This window comes from Onychostruthus taczanowskii, unplaced genomic scaffold, assembly GCF_017590055.1.
Source record: "Onychostruthus taczanowskii isolate IOZ18803 unplaced genomic scaffold, ASM1759005v1 scaffold77, whole genome shotgun sequence".
Classification (NCBI taxonomy): domain Eukaryota; kingdom Metazoa; phylum Chordata; class Aves; order Passeriformes; family Passeridae; genus Onychostruthus; species Onychostruthus taczanowskii.
Genome location: NW_024505561.1, coordinates 4,401,064 through 4,418,560, shown reverse-complemented (window position 1 = coordinate 4,418,560; position 17,497 = coordinate 4,401,064). Strand labels below are relative to the sequence as shown.

At 35.4% G+C, this 17,497-nt stretch overlaps 1 protein-coding gene across 1 annotated transcript in view; it reads right to left on the bottom strand.

Annotated features, from left to right (window-relative positions):
• Positions 1–1,399: 1,399 nt before the first annotated feature.
• The window catches only part of TM9SF2 (transmembrane 9 superfamily member 2), a 30,296-nt gene continuing 14,198 nt past the window's right edge, over positions 1,400–17,497 (bottom strand). Inside the window, exons 6-17 of the mRNA XM_041423383.1 lie at positions 16,806–16,930; positions 15,834–15,945; positions 13,852–13,931; positions 13,645–13,753; positions 13,389–13,521; positions 13,003–13,122; positions 10,805–10,862; positions 9,990–10,149; positions 8,390–8,541; positions 7,254–7,365; positions 6,477–6,648; positions 1,400–2,545 (exon numbers count right to left, since the gene is read on the bottom strand). Coding sequence (XP_041279317.1) covers positions 2,478–2,545; positions 6,477–6,648; positions 7,254–7,365; positions 8,390–8,541; positions 9,990–10,149; positions 10,805–10,862; positions 13,003–13,122; positions 13,389–13,521; positions 13,645–13,753; positions 13,852–13,931; positions 15,834–15,945; positions 16,806–16,930 — 1,401 coding nt within the window. The 3' untranslated portion in view covers positions 1,400–2,477. The remainder of the gene's footprint in view (positions 2,546–6,476; positions 6,649–7,253; positions 7,366–8,389; positions 8,542–9,989; positions 10,150–10,804; positions 10,863–13,002; positions 13,123–13,388; positions 13,522–13,644; positions 13,754–13,851; positions 13,932–15,833; positions 15,946–16,805; positions 16,931–17,497) is intronic.

The following is a 17,497-nucleotide window of genomic DNA, read 5'->3' as shown; positions in this document are numbered from 1 at the left end:
TTTAAAATTATTTATCAGCCACCAAAAAATTGACACTCCTCTCAAGTGTTTTGTCCAAATTTGCCCTGTCTTCCTGCAGCTCAGCAATTTGTCCTACCTCTTAACCCTCTGATTAATTTACATTTTCTCAGACATTCATGCCGTAAGTGCAATTTAAGAAAATACTGGGTAATACACTGAGATTCCGGAAAAGCTCAGTATTTTGAATCTTTAGACAAAAAACAGGTCTCCCAAGAGGAAAACAGATACAGCATACAGTAGAACACTTAAATGCCCTAACACACACGAAAAGCCTAAATTCTAGAAAAACAGTTAAAATTATCTGAGACAGTAATGTGTTACAAGGGCAAAAACAACTTTCAAACAGCTCTTCTGTAAAATCTGTGATTTATTAAACATTCTGAGTTGTCTCAAGTAGTATACACTGAAGCGCTGCAATTGCAAAACAGCTGCAATTATTACAAGGCAAGGCTGCCTGAAAAGCTGTGTATGCAGCAGGTTCATATTCCAGCAGATAGTGACACATTTCACAGACTGGCTTTGAAGTTGGAAATAAAATACTTGTGAAGCTACTATGAATTGTCAACTAGTCTGTAGAAAAATCGCCAGGAAAATACACCCATCACTTTCAAACCCACATACACACCACAGTGGTTTCATCTGACTTCTATTAATCTGATTTTTAAACAGCAATTGCAAATATAACACAAAAATCTGGTTTTTTGAATTTGAATTTCATTAGCAGACAATTGATTCACGTTTCTCAAATAAGTATCCCTATTTGTGTAAAAACTACTGGTGATTTGAGGCAGTGACTATACAGTAGGTGGTCATAAAACCAAGGATATGAAGACTATTCAATTTTATAGTTTTAAACATTTGAATCAAGAGTCATACTACAGTTCACTGCAGTAGTAAAGAACAAACACTTACCATATGTTCAAACTTCCTGTTTTGAACATAAAGCATGGAAGATTTACCTAAAATCCGCATTTCCTAGTGACTACGTGTTGGGAGGGGCACAAGAACAAACCTGTCCACATCTGAGCAGAGCTGTGTCTGGCAAAAGGCAGAGCACGAGGGCTGTGGTTCATCTGGGAAGGGTCATGGAGCACTGCAATTGTGGGAATGCCTCCTGAAGCCTTGATGTGCCAACTTTTGGGAGGTTAATTATGACAAGTTACCTTAACCCAGGACATTTTTATTTGGTCCAATATTCAAGCATCATCAGGTTAAGGTCCTATAGAAAAGTAAACTGGTAAGAATAAACACCCCCAACCTTATGAATGGCAACTGGTACATGACGTTTAATTTTAAATAAAATTTTACCAGCCAAATTGTGTTATGAATCTAAAACTACCAAACAAGGTTTGAACAAAATACTCAATTTCCAAAAAAAGGCAAATATAGGTTTAATGCCAGTCATCCAAAATTGACATTAGTCTTTTAATATAAGGCAAAAATAGTAATTTTCTTTTATTTTTTAACCTACATTAAGTACAGTCAGCAATAGTTGCTCTATAGAATATGCATCATTGAGATCTAAAAGCAAGATCAGCAGAGAATGCCGACTCATGCATTGTAAGATCTTCTCAACATAGTGACAACTCCATAGCAATCTCTGGGTTAAGGACTGGATTAATGCTGCAGAGAGGTTTTGTTAATGTGTGTATAATTTAGTTCCCATGCGCCACAATCACATGTCCGTGTTATAGCCATTTAGCACAAATAATAATTCTTGCAGATCTAATTGTTTGTCAATATACATTAAACCATAGAAAATGCCATAAAATACTCTATGCAATCTTTAAGCATCTGTCTTCAATATAATTGTATTTACATATTTTTATGAACTTCTAGTATGTAATAAGTCAATGAAGACATTTTTACAACGTTTATTGGATTATGAATTTATAAATTCAAGGACTCAGAGGCACATAGTTTAAAAGGCCAAGAACACCAAAACTAATTAAGTCACAGAAATCAGAATATTTATGGACGTAACACCAGTAAAAAATAAAAATCACATCCAGACTAAAAGCAACACTTCTTAAGAGTCATCCTTCAAAGTTAGCATAATAAAAAGTTCTCATTTCCCTCAAAGAAAAATAAATCATCCCACCTACCAAGCTAGAAAAACCTATTTACAGTTGTACTTTGATCAGAAGTATCATTAAGTTGTGTAATACAGCCACTTCTATTCTGTCATCAGAATTTAACATTTCTTTTGAAGTATAGTTGTATTTACAAATGCATAAATATCATAACTCTGATCTTCATTAAGGTTTGAATGAAAACAGGTTGTTAAGTCACAATACAAACGCGTTAGTGGAAAAGTAGGTGCATTTCAGTATCATTCTCAAACAACAGGAAGCCAATACTTCTGATAAAGCTCAAGTTCATCAACGAGACCAGGTTTTTAAGTTACGTTAATGAAGATTAAACCTCTTCTGTGTTAACTCTTTACATTGGTTTCTTCAGTCGACTTTCACTACGCTGTATATTTTGGTTACAAACCAAAAGCATGCAAAGAATCCAATTGTCCCTAAAAGAGAGAAAAAAGAAAATGACATGTTAGAACACTGACACAGGAGACATTCATTTCTCTCCGTGGTGTGTAAGTCAGGATGCATGTATATGTGATCTGCTGTCCTTAGCCTTCAGTACATCAATCAGATCACATAATGGAAAGTTACAGACAATACCCGGACCTTATAGGCATCAGCTACTCTGTAACCTCTCATTTTCAGGAGCACAGAACAGATCCTGTGGAACACTCTAGCAGTAAGATGTTTGTTACTTTTTTGTTCTTGTTGTTCCAGTATGCTGCAGTCCCACTCCTTCACACTGCTCCATTTCACCCTTTCTCAGTGACTACTCACACACACTTTATCTGATCTGCTCAGCTGCCAGAACATTAGTAATACTTTAAGGTCTTGGAAAACTAGAGCACTACCTTTATTTCTCCATAGACTGAGTTAACACAAATTTCAAACCATAGTGTAGTTACTACACAACTTGCAGTCCTATTGAAAACATGTGTTACATACCTTAAAAATAAACACTTCTGAAATACTTACGAGAGTCAAAAGGTACACAGAGATTTGAACTAAAATTGGAAGATGAAGACCATTTTCCTGATAACTTATTATCCTTCTACAGAATAAAAACAGTGGCTTCATCCCTTCTTTTTGTGTAACTCCAAAAGAAACTTTTAACAAAAATTTATTTTGAAAGTGAAATAGTTAATATATTTGGGCTTTGTTAAACTAACTGGATTACGTCAAAATTCAGTCTCAATCAGAATGATACTGGATTAAACAGCAGCTCAGAACACCTGTTACAAGAACCTTAATTTCCCACAAAAACTAGGACAGGAAAAAAGCCCTGAAGATTATCTGATTTTTACCTAAGTACCTCTTCTAAAATTATATCCTTAACTTATACAAGTGTCAAGGAAGTTCTTTAGAGGAAAAAAAACCTCCTTTGTTTTAGATCTGGTAAGAGGGACAACAAAAGTTGTGTGGTTAACTTGTTGTCTACAGAAGCTTGAAAGGAACCATGAATGATATCATGGTCTTTTTTTTTCACTTTACGCTTGCTAAACTACTGATGTTCAAGTGATTCATTTACTATGATACGTAGTTGTGATCCCAGCTGTGAATCAAAGATTTGTCATGTAGCTCCTGGTATTCTGCCTGCTGAGTCTGATCAATGACCTGGAATGCAGTATGGATGCAAGTGCCTGAAGCATGTGTTACACTGACATAGCAGCAGGGCATCGTCAAAACCCTTCCTCCAGTCCTGACAATTTTTCACAGATGAGTAAGCAGCAGCAGAATAGTTTTCATACAACAATTATGACTTTTCCTTTTTAGCTTTTTTATCATCCTGACATGGGAAGTCAGTTGCCTCTGGGAGCAGTTTTTGCTAAATTGCTAATATGTTCTTTTGCTTAAAAAAAATTGAGGACTGCCTGTACCTTTACCCTACCTCTGATTTCTTCTGTAAATCCTTATCTCAGAGCACTTCAGTAAATCTCAGAGAACTGAACATAATATGCTTTTACATTCATATCAACCTAAATGGACAAAATTCTTCTCAAATCTTAAGAAACAGGATTATTTCCCAAATTAAAAGGTAATTTGCACTTAATCTTGAGGGAAGTAGAAAAAAAATCATTAACCACAGTGTTTTACAATTCTGTGTAATTAATAACCTCAAGTGTATCCTCCCCTGATTTCAACACAGAAATTGAAAATTTAAGAAAAATCAAGAGCATACAGACTCTGAAAACTTAGTTCTAGTTGCACAGCATGACTTGCATTTCCACTGTCCCAATTACAAACAAATGACTGCCACAAAAAGCAGGTGAAAGGGGCTGAGAATAAACCACCTCCTCTTTGCATGCTTGTGAAACTACTCTAAAAATTTGCTGGCAAGTGCTGCACAGCCACTTGGTCAACTGAAAGTGAACACGTGAGCAAAGGAAAAAGGGGATGCAGTGGACACATCTTAATGCCTTTAGACAATGTCATGTGACAGGACTGACTCAAAAGAATAAGGGCAAAAGATGGAAATTATATGGGTATCTGAGATGCAAAAAGGCAGCTAAACCATGTCTCAGCATAGAAAATTATTGTAAATCCCCTTTATCTTGAATGAATCTGCCCCAGAATTAGTGCACATGACCAAAGTGAACAGAGTGAACAAAGGAGACCTGGTAAACACAATTCTGGTTTTGGGCAAAACTGTTCACTATTACAGGCAGACTTGCTGAACATCTGTTGGAAAAGCTGGTGAAACTAAATTAATTGACCTTACACTTGTGTAAGGCCTTACTGTTTTTCACACTACTTTCTAAGTTTGCACTGCATTTAAAATGGATCTGCATACAGCAGTACACATTCATTTCTAGTTGAACAACTACACATCCTAGGATTTTTTAGTTCAATGAAACTATCAGTACACCTAGACCAGAAGTAAAGGGTAAGAGAAAAGCAGGGTGAGAAAGAAGAAAACCTGAGCAAGGGAGGCAGAATTTCTGATCTATGCATTCAGCATGACTTGCAAACTGGTACAGAAATGTGAAGAAAAGCAGAGATGCATAAATAACAAACTATATGCAAGCAAGGCCAAAATACATTGGACTGACTTAAATCTAAGGATGGAAGATAAAACTGACCACTTGTTGGGACACAGCTTGATCACTTTTCAATGAGATTATATAATGCACTCAAGTCCCATTTCTTTCTTTTAACAGGCAATGACCCAAGAAAATCCTTGCAGGCCACTGCTCCCATTCATCATCATCTGCATTCAGTCCACAAACAGCTTCAATATTTCCTTAGCTGAAGTGGACATGTCTTTGAAATACTCAGTTAGACTTAAAATGAACACCATTCTTAGTTCTTTTTTTATTTCACTATTTTTGTTCTCCTAGGTTAAGTGGAAATGAAAATTCTGCTTAATAGTCATAGTATTAAAAGCTCTGATGACAAGCCATTTGTGGCCTAGGAGGCCTCAAAAGATAGTGTCTGTACACAGATACATGTCCAAGCCTTTGGAATAATTAAAAGTCATCAACATGAAGCCTGAAATTATTTAAACCATTGATCAGTTCAAAGTAGTCTCAGAAGTACTGCTCTGTAGGGCAGAGTATACAAGGATAGACTGCATGCTGCTGGAGCACAACACAGAATTTTAAAGTTTTTTTTTGAGGAGCTGGCAGTTGCTGCCTTCTTCATCAGTTTGAAAGGAGACTTCTTGAATTTTCACTGCCATTTTTCTACCCTAAACATGGGCTATTTCTGTCTGACTGAAGACCACAATGGAAAATTTTGTGACTTCATCTCAATTACTAAAGAGGAAATTGAAATGCAGCACCTAAGACAGATGTATTTTCCAAACACTCACAATGAAGATTACAAGGTTCTGACAAGACTGATAAAAAAATGTTAGAGAAATTCTGTCTGCTTCCCACGCCACTTCAATGCAATTGGGATAAAGGTAAATACATTCTGGAAGAGAGCAAATTAAAAGAAAGGCATTTTTTGTCAACCTTTACTCTTCTCTCTTCTTTCCAGCCATTCCATAAAATCTGCAGGTTTTATCTTGACACTGTAACTTTATACTCGATTGTGTGTGATTTGAAGTGCTTCTCCGAAGACAACTAATTGTAAAAAACTGAGTTTGTCATATGACTATCATAAAAATAAAATCTGAAAAAGTATTTATCACATATTTGTAGACCTAATTATAGGCCACACCTCAAGTTAGCAGTAGTTTTGCCTCATCCTCACTTATTTCTTTTATTAAAGTTTGTAATCACATAGCTGCGATATGCTACACCTGGAAAAAAAATCAAAGGCATACATAAATTTATAATTCTGTATCAAGATCAGTTTTGCAAAGGATTCTACTGTGCAAAACTAAAGGCAGATTCAAAATTTAAAATTCAGGTTCAATACACTTACCTGTGAAAAGGAAGAAGATCAAAACCATAATCATGGTATAACCAAAATATAAAATGGTGCTAGCTGTTCCTGTGATTTGCAGTTTAGAAAAGAAATAATGTATTGCATATATTAGGAAATAAACTGCAGTGAAGCCACTAGTGAGAAATGAACGCCACTGCCAGTGATAGTCCTAGGAGTGAGAAAAAATACAAATGTATGAGAAATATTGTGTACACCTCTAGCCCACTGACCCTACTAGTGAATGCAGAGCTAGTTTCTCTATTATGACTTTATCCAAAAGCAAGTTTAGGTAGGGCTTTTATCTATAGAGAGCAGAACTATATATAATCAATACTGTTTTAATTACAGCATTCAACATTAGAGATAAGTAACTTAAAGATCAATAGCAAATACACAAAATACTAACCCCAAATAATCCAGATGTACTTATTTCCAGCCAAGGAGATATTTTTTCCAAGGCTGGGTATGTCCAAAATGCACTTTGATTGAACAAAATTAATGGATTAATTTAGCACCTTCAGAAAACAGTGAGTGAGAATCTGAAGATGTGATATCTGATGCAGCAATACCCAGTGAGAGATTTTAATATTTCTTACAAGTTTTGCCAAAAGTAGCCTGCTTCACTTTTTAAAGACATGGTTTAAGTACATCTCATTTAGCACTAGTGTTCATGTTGAATTCTGGAATACTTACTTTCAATTACAAAAGCATTAAAATTTTTTGAAGCACTCTTACAACATTATTAGGTTTGAAAACAGAGGAAATATTTCCTACCTCTGCACATAGATGGAAGTAGCAGAGCAATATTGTAGCCTCAGAACAGGTAATAACCAAAATAATGAATACCAGAAACAGGAAGCCAAACATGTAATACATCTGGTGGGACCTATAAAAGGGAGTAAAACAAATTAAAATGGCCATTGTGCTATTATTATTTCTTCATAGGTAGTAACATCACCTTCACCTTAAGTATTTCCCCTTCCTATTGAAATACTGTCAATTGTGCAGCCATACAACTGACTAATTTATTTTCTAACTAAAGAATAGGAACTTTGGCAGCCCAGCCTGAGAACACTGAGAAGGCAAGGCCAAAGCACGCCCCTGGTTGGGATTTTAGAGAAAGAAATGACTAAACATAATGGTGAAATCACAGTCCCAATGAAGTCAGCATGACCTCTTCCACTGACTTCAGAAGAACCTGGATTTCACCTCACATTTCAATCAAAGGGGCAAAGCTCCAAAATAACAAGAAATGTCAAATGCTGTAGCTGTCTGTGTTGGGTAGAGGCACCTATTCAAGGTTCAGAAACAGTTTAACAAGATCCAATAACTAAATTGTGCCAGAAGGAAGACAAATTCCTCACAGTAGATTAGTTTGTCAGTGAGCTCACATCAAAATTCACTTATACTGGACTAGTCTACTGTGCTTTATTTTTTAAAATAATTACTCTTTTTTAAATAAAGATTTCACAAGAATTTGTTCTTGGTTCTTTTTTTTTTCCTCCCAAGAGTACTAATACTTTTCTAGACTATTAACTACCAAAAAATCTCAAGTTTATTTTAATAAACTTTACTACTGTCAAGTTATATGCCGTATATCAGCTTCAGAGCCATTTCCACATGAAGTACAAGAGTAGCATGAGAAAACAACAAACTATCTGAAGGTAGGTCAGCTGTAAATTGCTAAGCATATCACAGCCACCTCTCTGTACACCCCAACAAGCACAACAGGCACTGAGTATCTTTGAAATAACTAAATATTAAAAAGATGTTAGCATTTAAATTTTATTGAACCAGTATTATGGTAACACTGTATCCTCAAATAATCAGGGAAAGCATCTTGAAGAAAAACTTTCACTAAGAATTACTACTTTTTATGACAGAGAAAATTCAATTCATTATGAACTTACCAAATACTGTTGAGAATGAAGAATAACTGTATAAAGATACATCCAAAAGGAAGAATCCCTCCCATGATAATGCCAGGTAATGGCTTTGTGTAGAACGATTGCTCAGGAATCTGACGCGGAATTTGATTTGTGCGAACAGGGTGTTCAATAGCCTTTAAACAAAAATAACAGTTAAATAAATAGAATATCAAACCTTTTTGGGGTTTTTTTTGTAATGAGGAGTGGCAAAAAGTCTACTCTTTATGTTGAGCATGTGCACACCCAGCTACACTACATTGGCTTTTGCTCCAGCTCAGTTACCAACACTTGCTTGGCAAACTTGCAAAAAGACAGCTCTTACTGAAAACATAGTGACAGATATTTTGGACTTCCCTTTTAGTGTTTGCCTATCTCTCATCTGTTACAGAGCCTGAGCTGATTGACCGTATTTCAGCTGGGGTAGTGGTGGTGCAGATTCTTGCTTTCACCTTCTAAAAATTCCTGCATGTTGTCTTTCAGGTTTACTTTAAGAATCACACTAGGATAAACTTACTGAAAGGACTCAATCTGGCAATTTAATCCTAATTTAAAACACATGCATGGATCAGCATGGTGGGAGAAAACAAAGTAAGGCATTGTAAGATACATGCATACTTTGCATCTTTCACCTTTCATACGGATTACATCAAAAGCATCAATAGATACTTCCTTTCTGATTTGATTTTCAAGTTTTTGTGACACCTACCACATTGCATTATTAGCTTATCAAATCTTGCTTCCTTAAAAGAAGACGTACACACCTGTACAATGCAGGGGAACTTGATGGAATTTCAACATGGTCATCAGAAAAAACCCCAGTGAATTAAAAAGTGCCTACTAAAACAATATTTTCTGAAGGTATTACAGGAGATCTACAGAGAGAGAGAATCCCAACTTCCCACGCAGGAGAAAATCCAGAAATGTATCTGCACTTACAGAAATTTATTTGTTGGAATAGTAAACAGTTTTTTAAGAAAAAAAAAAAGAACCAATCTCATTATTTACTGATTTGGTCACCAAATTACTAAATGTTTGGTCACAAAGAGCCCATAAAAATTGTAAAATTGATTGGCTTAGGAGTAAATAACAATTAATGTCTGTCAAGCAGAGATAACCATTTACAGAACACTTATGCAAACAGATTTCACAGAACTCTAGCAATTTGATCAGGAAGCATCCTCAGTGTAGAGGGCAGACAGGAACAAGAAATACATGATGAAACCCAGAAATACATAATTTGCTTTCCCTCATGCTTGCTGGGTCATGTACTTGTTTTAATATATGAAAAAAATGCTAATTAAAATAAAAATGCTCAAATCACTGATTTATCTGTAGCAGTCACACAAATACAATGACAACCCAAGTTGCTGCAGAGAAGTATCACTGCCACCAACCACTGTCACAGCCTTGGAATATCAAGACTGGTTATCTGAGGCAAGTCTAAAGCAACTGAACTGAACTGGAGCCCAACAGTGTAACTAGCTTAGGTGCTAGCTCAGTCATGGCCTATACAGAGAAAAATGTTTGTGTGTGTTTATGCATGTATACACTTTAAAAAAAACAACTTCTCAGAAACACTTACATTTTTCTTAAACCCAAAATAGGCACCAATAAACGTCAGTGGTACAGATATGCAAAACCAGAGTGCCAAAATAGCAACCAAGGTACCGAATGGAATAGCTGCTGAAGAGCCTTCTCCCCAGAGAATGAGGTTCATGATAAAAAAATCTGCAAATACAATTCTGAAAAACACAGAGCACACTTAGAGCACAGAAATACTTCTGAACATTTAGTAACCTTGACAAAACAGTGGCACTGTTTTGAGATTTTAGCACAAATCTCTGCTAAAACCAAATGACACACACAAAATATGAAAACAAAGAGATCAGACAAGCAATTCTTGTTAATCTAGTGGGACTGAACTCCAGCAGGCACTGACGTTCCAACTAAGCTATTTCAAATATATGCTTGTCTTAACTACACTTCAGGGTAAGACTGCTTGCTGTGATTAAGTGGAAAAAATTATCAGAGTGGTTATACATTATATGACACTATATATGACTGACTACAGTGCGGTCAGAATAGTGCAGTCCAGAGAATAAAAGAAAACAATGGAAAAGTGGGCCTAAAACTTACTACTCCTACAACATCCTAATGCTGTTTCCTAATCAACCTTTTCACGTGGTGAGAGTAAACAAAATGCTTACCAAAAAAAAAATCTAAGGATAATATGCCACTAACATATTCATCTTTGTCAAAAGCACCATGATAATCTTGTAGCTTCCAGAATAAAGGGACTATATGAGATTTAGGTCTATAGCTGAAACCTAAAAAATTAGCTATGCACATCAGAGAAGCAATTTAATTCCCTTAATCATGAAAATATTCTCAACTTACCCAGGACAAAGGAATGATGTCAGCATGACATTTGTTTTCCATTTCTCTCCTCCAAATGCTGTATATTAAAACATTTGACAGACATTAAAACATGCATTAAGCTCAACTATTAATTTTCCAGTCCATTTACCTGTTATACTTAGCTTGCAAATACTCAAATAATGTGCTATCATGCCCAAAACCAGTAAACTAAATATTCAGTAATAAAATTAGATTTCCTTATCCTATTGCTTAGCCACAGAACTTCAAAGCAAAACGTCTCAGACCAAGGTCAGGAAAGGTATCCAACTAAAACTGTGTTTCTGACGACTTTATCTGCTAAAAGGAGGGAGCAGATTTGCAGTATTTCCAAATCTTTAAAAAATGTTTTAAACCTGGAGTGATTAAGAAATTTAAGCTTTCTAGCATTTGACTGCAGGTTTCAGTAGGTAAAGATACATAAATATGTGAAAACCAAGCTTAACAGTTTTCTTGAAATAATTCTTTCCTATGAATCTTACAGGAGAGTCAGAACTAACACGCTTACAGAAGTAGTGATGTTTTCTTGAGTCTTAACAGCATTAAGCAGTGGTGATACCAAAAGACCAAAGATAGCTTTTTTTAAGAAAATCTTCATGAATTTGCACTATGCTGATAAAAATTCTAGTCAATATACTTTCAAATGAAAATATCCTGCTGGAGTGCAGTGAAGCTGATAATTTCATCTGAGCACTGCCATAATGACATGCTTCTTTATTTCAAGAGTCAGAAGTGATTATGGTTAGAGTGATTTTAATTAAGTTTCTATTTCTTCAAAAAAACTTGGTAGAACATGACAGCAGTTATTAAGATTAACCATTTAATTTCAACTCAGGTTTCACTTTTTAAATGCAATTTTGAAAAAACAAACCCCGATTTTTAAAACTGGATATCCATTTCAGTTGCATTTTGTTTTATGTGTCACATTATTTGTATACTATAAAAAAACCTATTCATGTTTACAATAAACCACTTCCTGTTATAACAAAAATATCTCTGAATCAGTCATTCACCATCTTAGTAATTAAACACAAGATTCAAGTATCAACTAAATGATTACTAATATGTCAAATATTAAATTTTATCCTTAATAACTACATTTCCACCAAAGACACAGGATTCAATTTACTATCAATACACTTCAAAATATCCTTCAAAACACACAGTATACACCACAATATAAAGAATAATTCTATCCTCAATTATGCTCTTAGTACTAAAATTTCCTTTTGTTTAAGTCTAACTGGCTTGGATATTAGGAATACTTCACTTTTACATCACCACCACTATGGAAAAAATTCCCTACAAGATACAAACTCACTTTTCCCACTGGTTTTCCCCACATAAAAATTACAAAATTGTAAGAAGAAAGATCTCCAATATCTACTGCCAGGCTGAAGTTCTGAAATAAACTTCTCTAGCTGTATATATTCACAACTAAAGTAGTCCAAAAGGCCCATCTCTCTCAGTCAAAAAACCTTTCACCTTGAGTAAGGTAATTAAAACAAGCTGTATGTGGGATGCCATGCTTCACCTTAAAATAAATCAGAGGATACAGGGGTAAACCGTATGAGGCTGGTAGACAGGTCTTGAAACAACAGCTGGGATCAGTGAGGGAGAACAGTATCAACTAACTGCTGTCAGGGGCCCAAACACCACAGGGTTGATTTCTACAACTACAGAACACCTAACAGTCCTTCTCCCTGTTCTCCAGCCACAGTCCAATAAACATTGTTCTCCAAAATACCTGGGAACTAGCTAAGAAGAGGTCACAAATCTCAGGCATGCAAAACCTGAGGTTCACAATTTGGGGGTGCAGGTGTGTGTTACCAAACAACATCCACGGCTAAAACTCAGTGCAGGTTTACACACTCCCCACAGTGATAGGAAAAAGAAGCAGAAAACAGTCTGACGTAAAGATGTAATGACCTTAGTACTAGTATTATTTAATTTCACAAATACACAACAGCAAGAGCAATTCAGGGCCTTTAGGCATGATTACATCAAAACCAGTGTAACTATGTTAAGTGTTCTAGAAATATTTTCTGTTAAGGTAAGTACATTTCCCCACATTGCCCTGAGGGAAGCTATGAACAGTGCAGCAAAAAAAAAATCAGTTCTGTAATGATAATGTATGTTAATGAACTTAAGCCTTGTCATTTTCAGTAACTATTACTCACATTTGTAGAATCTGGCAGCAACATAACCGGCTGGAGTTCCAAGCAGTACCCACAAAACTACAGCACAGGTCATTAGAGCTCCCCTGTTAGCAGGTGACAAAAATCCCAGGCAAGCAAAAACTGTGAAGCAGAGATGCACAATTTTAGAAATGGTGTTAGAAACCTTAGACTGTATGTTTGACTTAGAGCCAGTACATCGGTTATCTTATAATCTGTGCATACTAAGTTGTATGTCTACTACATCATTCAGCTGTTTCTGAAGACTTTAATGAAATTTCTAGACAAAATGATACTGCTATTTTTACTAGCACCATGCAGTTAGCAGTGAAAAATCACGTACTTGATTGTACTAAATTGATCAACTAAATCCTCCCCACTTTACTTACACAGGGTAACAAAAGTCATTATTAAGATTTGTGTGCCAGAGCCTAGAAAAACTGACAACAGCATTCCTTTTCTTGGGGGCCTGAAAATATCACCATGAACCAGTTTCCAGCCAAATTCTTCTTGAGCATCTTCCTGTAAAAGAAATACATCTATTTTAATACAGTAGATGGCAACTTAAATAGCCTGTTACAGCTACACATTTAACTGGAAAAATTACATTGCAAATAGATTTTAGAAGCTATACTTTAGACTTACAGTGGAATCCATTTGATTGTATCTTGCAATATCTTTATGGAGTGTTCTCAACATAATCATAGCTACCATTCCAGACAGAAAGAGGACAATCACCAGGGAATTCATAATACTGAAAAGATTAAAAAAAAAAAAAAAAAAAAGAAAACTAATGAAAATCATCATTCAAACTGCAATGTAAACATTCAGTATAATAAACTTCCTCCTTACCTAAACCACTGGATGTGAGTGTGAGGCATGGATTCCAAAATATAATCCCATCTTGATGCCCACTTGATATTTTTTTCTTCCTGAAAGAGTAAACACATGAACATCAGATCCAGTCAGTATCCAACTCGTACATTTCAAAGCTGATGTTTGTGCAAAGCAATCTTAAATCTCATGACTAATTGAAATTTCAAGTTCCATGCCTTACAGGGAATAGTTTAATAATAGCTCCCTAGAGCAAACCTAAGATTTGACCATAGAATATAAACCAAAATATTTCCTGAATTTGAGCACCTGTGTCTTCTTAAGAAATTAAGGCTTGCCAAATTAATTTAATTGTGCATCCTCCCTTCAAGAACCGTATTGGTTCATCTGGAATGGATTAGCAGAATAATGAAAGAACATACATTTTTTAGCACATGTAAGTCCATATATCAAGAAACTAAGCTATGCTATACAGTCTCCAGCATGATACTTCACTCTCTAGATCATGCTCTGTCCAAATTATCTTTTGCTTTCATACAATTTCATTTCAGTTCCAAATACCAATCCCATCACTAACAGCTTTTACTGCAGGACAGATAGGGATACAATACTACAGAACTTACACTGCTAGTAGAGGGAACCAAATTATTCCTCCAGGCATTTCAACAGATTAAACTTATTCAAAATGAACATTCATTGATCAAAAACACTTCAAAAAGAACATTTCTTTTTTACATTTTGCAGAGTGACAGGAAAAAAGGAATAGACAGTGCCAATCAAGGTGAAGATGGCTATTACACAAACCAATTAACAAAACTGGCTAGGTGTCTGACAGGCAGTTATTTCAGTAATTTGTAACATGCAAGAGTGCTTTCCAGTAAATCCAGATTCTGCAAAAAAATACCCAGTAGGTTAAAAAATGTAGTCAAGATCACGTATATAGTTCACTGAGATAATAAAACCATGTCTCAAAGGAAGCTACAAATTTCTAAACCAGTATCAATGACTCTAAGACAGAACTGCATTTTTCCTCATACCTAAACTGCCTTTTTTTGTCTTCCGAGATGACCTGGTCTGCCAACCCAACAGAAATTCAGAATATTACCTACAATTGATGTAACACTGTGCACAAGACAGTTGCACACACATAGCTGGGCATGTCATTTTTAAGGAAAAACAATAAATTAATATGAAGCTGAGGTTACTCTTAATTACTAACTTCTCACAGGTTTCCAGAAATACTTGCTTTTTGGTATACAAATTAATTTCAGCACCACAACTGATGTAACTTCGCAAAATATCATTATATAGAATATACATAATACAATCCCTCCTGAGTATACTTTTTATACTATTTATTTTATTTTGAACTCAGAGTGGAAACAGTTTGAGAAAGAGTAGGGAACTTTGATAAACAATTTGTTCAGCAAACACCACTTACAGAAAACCAAAACAAAATCAAAGCCTCCCTCTCTTGTTTGTCAGCAGAATGAGAAATATTCAGCTATCACTGCTGCTTGCAGTTGCCTGATATACTGCTCCTCTGATTTTAAATAGAAAGTAGTAGAACAAAGACTACCAGCTTCCTACTCTTTTGAAGGATTCCAAGGGAGGAAGACCTTAAAGAGAAGGCAGCTTTAGCAGCAGGAGGGCAGAAAATGATCAGCTTCAACCTACCTACATGAAACACACAATTTCTCAGACTTAAGAACTTGGATTGAAAAATAATCTACCAGACAACCTAGGCAGATGTGGAAAGTGTGACTTTTAAAAAGCATGTATGTGTTTCACATCTACTCTCTGTGTGTTGATATGCAAAACTGTAATGTATGTGGTTAAATCCCAAGCCACCTCTGACAATCCAGTTCAAATAAAGTTTTAAAACTACAAATTTACTATTCTGAGCCAATTCTGAGACAATTTTAATTGTCAATCTTTATAATTCAGATTCTTAATGCATGATTTTAAGAGGTAACTACCATAGAAATCTTAGTACTCACATGAAAAGTGACTGAGTATGTGTATGCAATTTTGACTTCTCCACTGGCCTTATTACTTATATCCATGGGTACTCCTGAGCAATCAGGGTTGTCTGGATGAGTATGCTTGTAACTGCAGGAAGACAAGACACAGAATGAAAGCCACTTCAGTGACAAGATTCTTAAGAAAGAATTCATTCAACCTAGAAAAGCATACCAAGGATTCTTCCCTTAAATGTAAGAATTGTAATTAATGTCTCATAAATTTCAGAACTCATAAAGAAGATATCCTAAGCTCAGGAATTTTTGAAACTTGAACTTAAACAAGATTTGTCTTTTCTAAAGAGCACAGTCTCTAAAGCAGAGTACCAAAAATGAAAGAAGCCTTAGTATTGTTATGAACCTCCAAAACATTAAAAAAGTTAAGACTGCCAGAATTACTAACTTCTGTCAGCAAATAATACTTTCAACTGATCGAACAATGCAAGAAGCTCAGTTTATACCATGAAAGACAAGATGCTAAGAAATAATGCAACAGACACCAATTGTGCAAAAGCCACACAGACACCAGGACAACTGATGAGTGTATCTGTGAAATCTTTCTCCACAAATCCCAGTTGTTGAAGAGGTCAAATCTTGCGCTCCAGTCAAGCCTGCAGCAGGCACTGATATCCTGTTCTGACACAAGACAGAATATTCCCTGGTAGGGAAATGAGGGTTCTACATGCATGCACATACACACTCATCACACCCCACAAACACCTACAGGTTTTATTTTATCTTTTCTTGGTCCAAGAAGGAAAAAGTGCACCAAGGTCCATCAAATTACAAAATTACATCAGACTGTCCTAACTACACTACATCAATCAACAGGAGAGGTAATCCACAGGTCACATATCTGAAAGCATTTCTGACTAGCAGCAGGTTCCCAGATCAAAGCAAGTGTCTTGGGATGGATCACTTTTTGATGACAAGTTACTTTCAACTACTAACCTTTTTGGTTCAAGTTTAGCAGCAACCAGTCTTACTCCCAGAGCTTCATTTTCCACAACATGGTAATAAATTTTTATGTCAACATGGTTGAAAATATAAAAGGTATCCTTTTCATGAAATTCTGACTGCAATGAAAAAAGGTTATATTAAACTATCAAAAAATATAGACATCTCAGAGCCTTAAACAGAAGCCTGCATAACAGAATTTTAGACTGCATAAAGTTTTTCTGTTAAGAAGTTCTAAAATATGAATATGAGATACTGGAAATTATAAAGACAGTAAGTGCCTTCTTGCATTAAAAACATAAGTTAGAAGAGTTAATGATAAGAACAGTCTAGTAAGATTGAAAAGTAGAAAAATTAATTTAAAATATTTAATATATATATATTAATAAATTTAACTGAAGATGTCCTATTCCATTGAAATAGCAAACTGAATAGATAACTATGTGACAACTTTTGTTATTAGAAGCATTCCATAAGCATCAGCTATTTTAAAACAATGAGTTTATTTTTCAGAAATTAAACAGAACCTGCCAAGACAATGCAAATAAATGCTCTCTGTGAGAGAACCACCTTTGAAACCAAAGATGCACAGGGATGAACAGCAAGCAGCAGCCAAGAATGCTGAATGCAAACCCCAGGTGAAGGGAAACATCACCTTGGAATTTAGTTAGTTAAAGAGGTTGTTA